Here is a 12273-nt window from a genome sequence, read left to right as displayed (position 1 = left end):
AAGAAGATCTCATATAGTTCCCATGACTTTGAACATTTTCACACTGCTGACGTCCACACTTACATACTGTTACATATAGTGTAACCTCCAAAAAACTAGTAATTTTCTGAAAGAATATATAACTAAAAGCTAATAGAGGCAAAATAATATAAAAATTTAAAAATCCAAAAGGAGGGACGCCTGGGTGGCTCAGTTGGTTAAGCGTCTGCCTTCAGCTCAGGTCATGATCCCAGGGTCCTGGGATCGAGTCCCACATCAGGCTCCTTGCTCAGCGGGGAGCCTGCTTCCCCCTCTGCCTGCCACTCCCCCTGACTGTGCTCTCTCTCTCTCCAGTAAATAAATAAAATCTTAAAAAAAATAAAGCATTGAATTAAGTTTAAAAAAAATTTTTTTAAATCCAAAAGGAGTTGTGAAATGAGGAATAAGAGAAGAAAGAAGACATGGTACATAAAGAAAAGAAACAGCAAGACTGTAGGCTTAAGTCCAATTATACCAGTAAACATAAATGGACTAAGTAATATAAATAAAAAATTTTAAGTGTCAGACTAGATTTAACAAACAACTACTGCTTTCAGTTTATAAGAGACATACTTTAAATATAAGAACATGGTGAGGCTGACAGTAAAGGATGGAAAAGAAAGCTGGTATGGCAACACTAACACCAGAATCAGACTTAGAGGCAAAAGTATCACAGCATATATGGAGACAGGCACTGCATAATGGTTGAAGAGTCCATTAAAAAGTGAGATGTAACAATCCGCAATTTCTGTCTGCCTACTAATACAGCTTCAAGAAATATCACAGTTGGAGATTTTAAAACGTCTTAGTATCTGACAGAACAGCAGACAAAAGACAATCAGAATACAGAAGACCTGAAAAAATACCATTGTAGAACATTATACAAAACAATTATAGACTATACCTTCTTTTCAAGTGAGCATGGAACATTTATGAAAACAGACAGTATCAACAAATTTCAAGGAACTGAATTTATTTCAAGAAACTGAAATTCTCTGTATTAAATTAGAACTCAAGAACCGAAGGATAACTAGAAAAAAATGATTTTAGAAGCAACTCACTTCTCAGCATCCCTGCTTGATGCTCTGATCAATAGCAGCTCCTACACTGTCCCTGTGGAACACCTCCAGGTGTCATGCACACCATAGAGAAGGGGGGGCAAGTGAAATGGTGTCACGAACAAAGGGGACTGTTTGGAACTGACTGCCTTCAGGCAGTCCCTCTGAAAAGAGGACAAAATCAAATATTTGGACTGGCATTGGGGGTGGGGAGTCTAAAGCTTACCAGACAGTGAGAAATCATGCTGGGGGGCCTAACAACTGCAAAATCGTTATTTCCACATGTACCCTCTGGGACTGTGCTTGCATGTGTGCATGTGTGAAAATAAGGCATTAACTTGCAATCTAAGTGTGATCTCCACACAGGGGTGGTTATCAGAAACATTCACGTATTTGAGGAAATACCTGGTGGTGCAAGAGACCTCAGATATGCCCTCTGGGAGCAGGTTTACTACCTATAGTGTGGTTATTCTGCTAGAAAGAGGTACAGAATCTGTTCCTGTCTTGAGCTGAAATGCTTCATGACCCTGCCTCAGCCTGGAAGGCATTCAAGTCAGCTTCAACCGGCTGGCCAGAGCTCTATGGATAACAGAATGTGCCACAGACTTCTTTCTTGCAGGTCAAGGCAAAGTTAGGGCAAAATACTAATACAAACTGCAGCCCCTGGTTTGATGCCTCAGGCCAGGTTAAAAAAAAAAGTGAATGGAAATACCTGAAGAGCATCTAGCTTTCTAAGACAGACCTTGATGGTTAAAGACTAAAACAAAATGATGAAGGAATGGCAAGGCACACACACAGAAAAACTGGCCAGAAGTCAGAAATAAAATGAGTGGTTGTGCGGGGCTGTAGGGAAAATAAATTTTGTTTCTGCACAGCTAGGACTTTTCGAGCAAATCTCAATAAAACTTGGAGCTTAAGGTAAAAGAATGAGGCTTGGAAAGTAATTTATGACTAATTAGATAGAGACAGACTCCAGAGAGACTCACATTTCAGTGGGGGCATTGGAACTGGGGGCCCTGGTGACATGCTGGGTATAAGGCTGGAGACAAGGGTCTTCTTTCTCCCCTGAAGAAATGTACTCGTAGTCCAAAGGGTTAGAGTGTGAACTCAGAATCCTTCCCGAGGGAGGAAAGGTTTTCCTCTCTCCTTTTAAAAGGGTAGGGGGACAGCTACCTCTCTCTTCTACAGAAACACCCACATTCATTTTATCAGTATTTTTCACCCAAAATACCAACTTTGTATGTATGTGTGGAACACCTGGTTTCTGTCTCATTGCTCCGAGTCAGAGACTTAGGCACACTGGGGCCACAAAGTTGTTACTCAGTTTTAAGCAAATACTAATTCATCCTCTCTATTCCAGGAACCTCGTGTGCTGTATTTATGGTAAAATTACCAAAGATAAACTAAAAATTTAACAGTCTGAAATTTAAAATCTCCACCAAGAGATAACTTCAGACCCCAAAAGCTTCACAAGTGAAATCTATCAAACGTTAAATAACATAATCTCACATAGTATCATCCATAGAATAGAAAAGTATAAAGCACTGCTCAACTCATCTTAGGAAAGTGGTACAGTCTTCAACACCAAACCTGAAAACGTTACAGTGAAGGACAATTAAGGATAACAGTTCTCATGAACATACACACACAGAAAAATCCTACATAAAATAGTGAAAAGCCAAATTCAGTGATTACAAGAGCAAAATACATTATGAGGGAGGATGTATTTCAGACACAACAGGTTGGCTTAACGTTGGAAAATTAATCAATATATTACTCACCATATTAACAGAATAAATATGAAAAAGCATGATTATCTCAATACATGCAGAAAAAGTATTTGACAAAATCCAATACTCATTCATGATTCAAAAAAGGGGGGGCAGGTAGCACAGTCAGTTAAGCATCTTACTCTTGGTTTTGGCTCAGGTTGTGATCTCAGGGTTGTAAGATCGAGCCACATTGGGCTCCCTGCTCAGCGCAGAGTCTGCTTAACACACTCTCTCTCTCCCTCTCCCCATCACACACATGCTGGTTCTGTCTCTCTAAAATAAATAAGTAAATCTTTAAAAACAAAAACCCTCTTAGGAAACTAGGAATAGAAGAGAACTTCCTCAAAATGATAAGGCATATTTATAGAAATCCTTCAGTTAAAATCAAAATTAATTCTAAAATACTCAATAGTTTCTCTCTGAAGTCAAGAACAAGACAAAGATGTTCACCTTCACCTCTTCTGTACAACATGTTACTGGCATTCTCAGCCAGTACAATAGGCAAAGAAAAGAAAAAAGGTATAAACATTAGGAAGGAGAAGTAAACTTGTCTTTATTCATAGAGAACACAATTATTGACCTAAAAATTTTTCAGAAATCTATAAAACAACTACCAAAATAAGTAAACTTAGCAAGGTTGCAGGATACATGGCCAGTGTGCAAATACCAACTGTTTTTCTATACACTAGCATTAGATGTCAATTCTCTCCAAAATGATCAATGCAATCCCAATAAAAGCCCTAAAACAGTAGGTATAGGCATATGGGTGTGTGTGCGCGCATTTGTGAAAACTGACAAGCTGATTCTAAAATTTATATTTAAATGCAAAAGCTCATAGTATCATAGCATTGTCCATAATATCTGGAAACATAGAAATTATTTTAATATATTTTGTAGATTAAAATGTTCTTGGCAACATTCTGTATTCATGCTACAACCAGGCAACCTTGAAGAAAATAGCAAAGCTAGAAGGCTAACACTGCCAGATGTCATGACTTATAAATAATTAAACTATAAAGATAAAAGACAATGGTATTGTCAAGAAGATGGATAAATCACCCAAAGGAACAAAACAGAAAGCCCAGAAACAAAACCACAAATATACGGTCACCTGATAAATAACAAAGGTAAAACCACAATTCAGCAGGAGAAAGGACAGTCTTTTTAACTGTTATCAGAAGTCCTCACGAGAATGGAAAGACAAGCCATAATTGAGAAACGGTATTTTCAATACATACATCTGCCAAAGATTCGTATTTGGAATCTATTTTAAAACTTCTATAGTTCAATAGAAAAAGACTAATGATCCAGTAAAAGAATACAGGCAAAAGACCTGAACAGTTAACTTTGCTAAAGAAGTTCCAAATAGCCAACAAATATATGACAAGATGCTTAACATCATCAGTCATCAGAGAAATGGGAATGAAAACCTAATGAGGTAGCACAACACAATGACTAAAATGGCTAAATTAGATTGATGATACCAAGTGCTGACAATAACAAACTGCACTTAAAGCTCTCATACACTGCCAGTGGCAACACAATTTAGTACAACCTCTCTGGAAAACTGCTTAAACTAAAAAATATTGTTAAAGCTGAATATGTGATTACTCTACCCAGCAAGTCCACTTCTGGTCATACATCTAACGGAAGTTAAGAGTTTACGTCCTCCTCAAAAAGACACACTCAAGAATAATTATAAATGTTTTTCAAATACCTCAAAACTCAAAACAAGTACGTTTCAAAACAAATATGTTTCAAATATGTATCCTAACTATGTTTTAATAATATAATAAAGAGATAAACTCTGGGATAGTCACAGTGGAATGCTACACAGCAATATAAAGCAATAAACTAATGATATACACAACATGGATGTATCTCATGGACATAATACTGAACCAAAGTAGCCAGATACTATATATATGTGTGTGTGTGTGTGTATATATATATATATATACACTCTATATACACATATGTATAGTAAGAATACATACATGCATATATAGTACATGTGTACACTTAAGATCTGTGTACTTAATGCTATATAATTTATTCCTAAGGGGGAAAAAAGATAACATTTGTGTATAAAAGTGACACTGGGAGATACTGGATGATCCAGTGACACTGAATATTTGAGTCATGTCAACATGCTACTTCCAAAGGTCCAGAACCTCTAAAAGGTGATTCCTGAAGACATTTCAATGGCTTTAAAGCTCTGAACTAACCCTTTGTGATCCAATTTCCTCCTAAACTCCATCTGGCTCATACGTACTAACTCACCTGGGTTACTCTGGCTTGGGATCTCTTCCTCTAAAATCCACGGCTCCTCTCCTTGCTCCAACTTGAGGATCACTTCTGGTTTAGGAATGGAACAACCTGTGAATGAGAGGTGTGTGATTTGGGACAAACTGGATAAGCTTCAGGGCCTCTGAAAGTGGAGGACATAATAACTCAAAGACTATACAATAAAAAAAAAAAAATTAACTTAATCGCTGTTATGAGGGAGAAGAAAACAAATTCCTTCTGATAACCAAAAGAGATAAGTCATCCTTGACCTCCAAATTCCAAAGCTAAATATTATTATATTCTACAAAAACTCTGCAAGTTTCTGCAAATAAAAAAAGACACACATACCGGGGGTCTCCGTGACAAACAAACACTACCTACCCACTGAGACAAGGTGACTGTAGTTCTCCAGCATCACATCCCTGTACAGGGTTCTCTGAGCAGGGTCCAGGTGCTGCCACTCCTCCTGGGTGAAGCCCACAGTCACATCCCTGAATGACAAGGATTCCTGAAAAAGCACATTTCTGCTCAGTCTGAAGTGATCAGAATCAGGTGATATGAAAAAAAAAGAAGTTCAAAGACTAATTCTTACCATTTTTTACTGTTGAAAACTGGCCAGAAAATGTTACTATGGACCTCTACCATATACCTTATTTTGTGTTATACTTTGTGAGTAAAAAAAAAAAAAATAGAAATACCATTGTTGAATTATTTTGTTATTTAATACAAAAAATCTGAGTGCTCACATGTACCTGGAACTGCCCTAGTTTCTGAGAATTCCAAGTTGAATAAAATACTCTTCCTGGTCTCAAAGAAGTTATTCTCATAAGGAAACCTATGAAGACAAAGCTACCATAGACTTAAAGAATCCACACCACGAACATGTGCAACACAGACAGGAATCATAAAGGGGTTCTGTGCAAGTTCCCATGCTCTGACTGTGACCGGTGCCTCTGATCACACAGATGCAAAGAGGCACATAGCCACTGTTGATGCATTTCCCCCAGTTGCTGCAAGTCCCCTTCAGTTTGTGTTTTTCCCTTTTCATTTTCTCCTCCTTCATTCTTTGCTTTTCCCCCTTCAAGAACCAGACATTGAAGACCAGGACATTCAAAAACAACTGCATATCCTAGGAGAATTATAAAGTAACTGTGCATACCCAAGGAAAGGCTCAGAATACACCTAAGGAGACATTAACTTTACACATCAGGCTGGTCCTTGGCACAGAGAAAGCCTACGACAATCAAAAAATAAATAAAAATAAACAAAAACAATAAGAAAATACAGCAAACATTGCAGAATGGGGAGAATCTGATTTTCAGAGTTGCCACATTATTAGATTCAAATGCCCAATGTTCACTCAAAAAATCACAAGGCATACAAAGAAACAGGAAAATATGAAACCATAAAATGCCTAGAAAAAACACAGGTGGTAAGCTCCTTGACATAGGTCTAGGCAATGATTTTAGATTTGACACCACAAGCAAAAGCAACAAAAGAAAGAATAAATAAGTGGGACTACATCATAACTAAAAATTTTTGCACACTGAAGAAAATCATCAACAAAATGGAAAGGCAACCTACTAAATAGGAGAAAATATTTCCAAGTAATATATCTAATAAGGGACTGATATCCAAAATATATAAAGAACTCATACAACTCATTTGTAAAAAAAAAAAAAAAAAAGAAAGAAAAAAGAATCTGATTAAAAAATGGGCAAAAGATCTGAATTGTCATTATTCAAAGAAGACATAGAGATGGCTAATAGGTTCATTAAAAAGATTCTCAAAATTATTAATTATTAGGGAGATGCAAATCAAGACCACAGTCATATTACCTTATACCTGTTAGAATGGCTATCAAAAACACAAGAAGTAACATCAGGTGTTGGCGAGGATGTAAAGAAAAGGAACCCGTGTGCACTGTTGGAGGGAATTTAAACTGGTGCTATGGAAAACAGGATGGAGGGTCTTCAAAAAACTAAAACTAGAACTATCATATGATCCAGCAAGTCCACTTCTGGGTATTTATCCAAAGAAAATAAAAACATTAACTCAAAAGGTTATATACACCCTCATGTTTACTGCAGCATTATTTACAATATCCAAGATATGGAAACAACCTAATAGTCCATCCACAGATGAATGCATAAAGAAATTGTGGTATGTATACACACACACACACACACAATGGAATATTATTCAACCATAAAAAAGAATGAAACCTTGCCATTTACAACAACATGGATGGACTTTGTGGCATTATGCTAAGTGAAATAAGTCAGAAAGAGAAAGACAAGTACCATGTGATCTCTCCGATATGTGGAATCTTAAAAAAAAATACGTTCATACAGAAAACAAATCGGTGATTGCCAGAGGTGGGGGGGTGAAGTGGGGGAAATGGGTAAATTCTTCTTTATTTGTTTAAATAAATTGTTTTAAAGAGAAAAGAAACCTAGAGACCAATATCCTTTATGAACATTGATGTAAAAAATCCTCAACAAAATATTATCAAACAGAATTCAGCAGCATAGTAAAAGACTGTAATACACTACAAAGCTATAGTAATCAAAATATATGGTATTGGCACAAAACAAGATACAAAGATCAATGGAACAGAACAGAGACCCCAGAAATAAACCCATACCTATTTGGACAATTAATCTACGACAAAGGAAGCAAGAATAAAGACTGAGAAAAAGACAAGTCTCTTCAACAAGTGATGCTGGGAAGTCTAGACAGCTACATGCAAAATAACGAAATTGCTCCACTTTCTTATGCCATACACAAAAATAAACTTAAAAGAGATTAGACGTCTAAATGTGAGACCTGAAACCATAAAACCATTAGAAAACATAGCCGGTAATTTCTTTGACATTGGCCATAGAAATGTTTTTCTAGATATGTCTTCTAAGGCAAGGGAAACAAAGTAAAAATAAACTATTGCAACTACACCAAAATGAAAAGATTTTGCACAAAGGCACCCATCAATGAAACAAAAAGCAACCCAGTAAATGGAAAAAAATATCTGCAAATGATATATCCAATAAGGGATTAACATCCAAAATATATAAAGGGCATAAACAACTCAACATCAAAACAAAACAAAACAAAAAAACACTGATTAAAGAAGACATACAGATGGCCAACAGACACATGAAAAGATGCTCAACATCACTCATCATCAGGGAAATGCAAATTAAAAACCACAATGAGATATCACCTCACACCAGTCAGAGTGCCAACTATCAAAAAGAAATAACAAGTGTTGGTGAGGATGTGGAGAAAAAGGGAGCCTTGTGAATTCTGGGTGGGAATGGAATTGGTGCAGCCACTGTGCAAAACAGTATGGAGGTTCCTCAAAATATTAAAATAGAAATATCTTAAGATCCAGTAATTCCACTTTCTTTGGGCATCTACCCAAAGGAAAAAAAAAAACTAATTTGTAAAGATATATGCACCTTTTACTGCAGCTTTATTTACAATAGCTAAGATATGGAAGCAACCCAGTCCACTGATAGATGAATGAAGAAAGATTTGATATACAGACACAACAGAATATTACTCAGCCATAAAAAAGAATGAGATCTTGTCATTCCTGACAAAATGGGTGGACCTAAAAGGTATTATGCTAAGTGAAATAAGTCAGACAGAAAAAGACAAATACCGTATGATTTCACTTACATGTGGAATCTGAAAAACAAAACAAATTAAAAAAAAAATAGACCCATAAATACAGAGAACAAACTGGTGGTGCCAGAGGGGAGGTGGGTAGGAGATTGCTGAGAAAAAGGATTAAGAGTTATAAACTTCCAGTTAAAAAATAAATAAATCATGGAGATGAAAAGTACAGAGCAGGGGCGCCTGGGTGGCTCAGTCGTTAAGCGGCTGCCTTCGGCTCAGGTCATGATCCTGGGGTCCTGGGATTGAGCCCTGCGTGGGGCTCCCTGCTTGGCAGGAAGCCTGCTTCTCCCTCTTCCACTCCCCCTGCTTGTGTTCCCTCTCTTGCTGCGTCTCTCTCTGTCAAATAAATAAATAAAATCTTAAAAAAAAAAGAAAAGTACAGAGCAGCAAATAAAGTCAATAATATTGTAATCATGTATGGCAACAGCTGGTGACTACACAAGTGGTAAGTATTGTGGTAAGTATTATTGTGGTAAGTATTGACTAATGTATAGAATTGCTGAATCAGTATGTTGTACACCTTAAACTAATATAAAATTTTATGTTAATTATACTTCAATTGAAAAATAAAATAAAATGGATTATATACCATGACCAGGTAGATCTATTCTTGGAATCCAAGTATGGTTCAACATACAACAATCGATCAGTATAATACACCACATCAACACAATGAAGGAAAAAACAAAATGACCATCTTAATTGATGCAGAAAAAGCATCTGACAAAGTCCAACAATCTTTCATGATAACAACACTCAACAAAATAGGAATAGAAGTGAACTAACCCCACATGATAAAAGCCATGTATGTAAAAAATACAGGAAAAATTATACTCAATGGTGAAAGGTTGAAAGCTATTCTTCTAAGATCAGGAGCAAGGCAAGGCTGCCTGCTTTCACCACTTCTATCCAACACAGTACCGGAAGTTCTAGTCACAGCATTAGACAAGAAAAAGAAATAAAAGGTATTCAAATTGAAAAGGAAAAAGTAAAATAATCTGTGCAAATGATAGACTCTTATATGTAGAAAAACCTAAAGACTCCACAAAAAATGCTGTCAGATCAACTAAATGAATTCAGCAAAGTAGCAAGATATGTCAACACACAAAAATGAGTTGCACTTCTATACAGGAACAATGAACAATCTGAAAAGGAAATTACAAAAGCAATTCCATTTACAAAAGCATCAAAAGAAATCTTAGAAATTAATGTAACCAAAGATGTAAAAGATTTGCACAATGAAAACTACAAAACAGTCCTGAAAGACATAAAAGAAGACATAAATAGGGGTGCCTGGGTGGCTCAGTCGTTAAGCATCTGCCTTTGGCTCAGGTCATGATCCCAGGGTCCTGGGATCGAGCCCTGCATCAGGCTCCCTGCTCAGCGGGAAGCCTGTTTCTCCCTCTCCCACTCCTTCTGCTTGTGTTCGCTCTCTCACAGTGTCTCTGTCAAATAAATAAATAAAATCTTTAAAAATAAATAAATAAAGACAACATAAATAAATGGAAACACATCCCATGTACATGGATTAGAAAGCTTACTGTTAAAATGTCAATATTACTCAAAGCAATCTACAGATTCAATGAAATCCCTAGCAAAATCCCAATGATATATTTTGGAGAAATGAAAAAATTCATCCTAAAATTCATACGGAATCTAAAGAAACCTGAATATCCACAACAATCTTGAAAAAGAACAAAAGTAGAAGACTCATACTTCCTGATTTCAAAACTTAATACAAGGCCACAGTAATCAAAAAAGGATGGTACCAGCATAAAAAGAAACATATAGACCAATGGAATAGAAAAGAGAGTCCAGAAATAAACCCTCACATATACTGTTAAATGATTTTTGACAAGGTTGATAAGACCATTCAATGGGAAAATGACAGTCTTTTCATCAAATGGCACTGGAGAAACTGGATAGCCACATGCAAAAGAATGAAGCTGGACCCTTACCTAACACCATATACAAAAATCAACTCAAAATAGATATAGTACCTTAATGTAAGACCTAAAACTATAAAACTCTTAGGAGAAAATATAGGACAAAAGCTACACAACACTGGATTTGGCAATGATTTCTTGGATAAGACACCAAAGGCATGGGTAACAAAAGAAGAAACTGACAAATTTCTCATGAAAGTGAAAATATTTTCACAACAAAAGTTACTATCCAGAGTAAAAAGGCAATCCACAGAACAGGAGAAAATATCTGTAAGTCATACAGCTGATAAGGGATTAATATCCAGAATATATAAACTCCTAAAATTCAGTAACATAAAAACCCCAAACAACCCAATTCAAAAATGGGCAATGGACTTGAACAGATATTTCTCCAAAGAAGATATACAAATGGTCAATAAACACAAGAAAAGATGCTCAATATCATGAATCATTAGGGAAATACAAATCAAAGCTACAATAAGATACCACCTCACACCCATTAGGATTGCTACTATCCAAAACACAGAAAACAACTGTTGGTGTGGATGTAAAGAAAATGGAACTCCCATGCACTGTTGGCGGGAATGTAAAATGGTACAACCACTGTGAAAAACACTATGGAGATTCCTCAAAAAATTAAAAACAGAATTTACCATATGACCCAGCAATTCTATTTCAAGGTAAATATTCAAAAGAAGGTCTCAAAAAGATGTCTGTACACTCATTTTCACAGCAGCATTGTTATTCACAAAAGCTAAAACTCAGAGCAACTCGTGTCCATGGACAGATGAATGGATAAACAAAATGTATATACACATACAATGGGATATTACTCAGCCTTAAAAACGGAAAAAAAGTCTGCAGTATGCTATAACATGGATGAAACTTGAGAACATTATGCTAAATGAAATAAGGCAGTCACACAAGGACAAATACTACAGGATTCCACTTATATGAGGTAGTTAGGGTAGTCAAAATTACAGAAACAGGAAGTATCAGGGTACTTTCCAGTGGGGAGTTATTGTTTAATAGGTACAGAATTTCAGTTTTACAAGATGAAAGACTACAGGGATGAATGGAGTGACAGATGCACAACAATGTTAATGTATTTAACACCACTGAAGCGTACACTTAAAAATGTTTAAGATGGTAAATTTTATGTTATTTGTATTTCACCACAATAAAAAAGAAAAAGTAAAAATGCACTGATATGTACTACAACATGGATGAACCTTGAAAACATGCTAAGTGAAAGAAGCTAGACACAAATGGCCATATACTGAATGACTCCATTTGTATGAAATACACAAAATAGATCAATCCATAGAGACAGAACACAGACTGCTGGTTGCCAGGGATAAGGTGAATAAGAGAATGGGGAGAAACTCCTTAATGAGTAAAGGGCTTTATTTAGAATGATGGGAGTATTTTGAAACTCAGTTAAGGTAGTGGTTGCATAACACTGTGAATGTTCTAAATGCCACTGAATTGATTTGGTCACTTTAA

At 36.1% G+C, this 12273-nt stretch overlaps 1 protein-coding gene across 7 annotated transcripts in view; it reads right to left on the bottom strand.

Annotated features, from left to right (window-relative positions):
* Positions 1 to 12273, bottom strand: part of LOC112807728 (zinc finger protein 90 homolog) — a 133105-nt gene that overhangs the window by 46276 nt on the left and 74556 nt on the right. For 6 of the 7 annotated variants that reach the window (XM_073878998.1, XM_073878994.1, XM_025850653.2 and 3 more), the window contains exons 3-4: positions 5519 to 5645; positions 5132 to 5227 (exon numbers count right to left, since the gene is read on the bottom strand). The exons of the other annotated variant lie outside the window; for it this stretch is intronic. In XM_073878998.1, the coding sequence (XP_073735099.1) occupies positions 5132 to 5227; positions 5519 to 5645 (223 nt within the window). The remainder of the gene's footprint in view (positions 1 to 5131; positions 5228 to 5518; positions 5646 to 12273) is intronic. 7 annotated transcript variants of the gene reach the window in all.

This window comes from Callorhinus ursinus, unplaced genomic scaffold (assembly GCF_003265705.2).
Source record: "Callorhinus ursinus isolate GAN/ISIS: 27379988/994484 unplaced genomic scaffold, GSC_fseal_2.0 scaffold32, whole genome shotgun sequence".
Lineage (NCBI taxonomy): Eukaryota > Metazoa > Chordata > Mammalia > Carnivora > Otariidae > Callorhinus > Callorhinus ursinus.
Note: the sequence above shows the minus strand (reverse complement) of the source record. Positions and strands in the feature narration are given on the sequence as shown.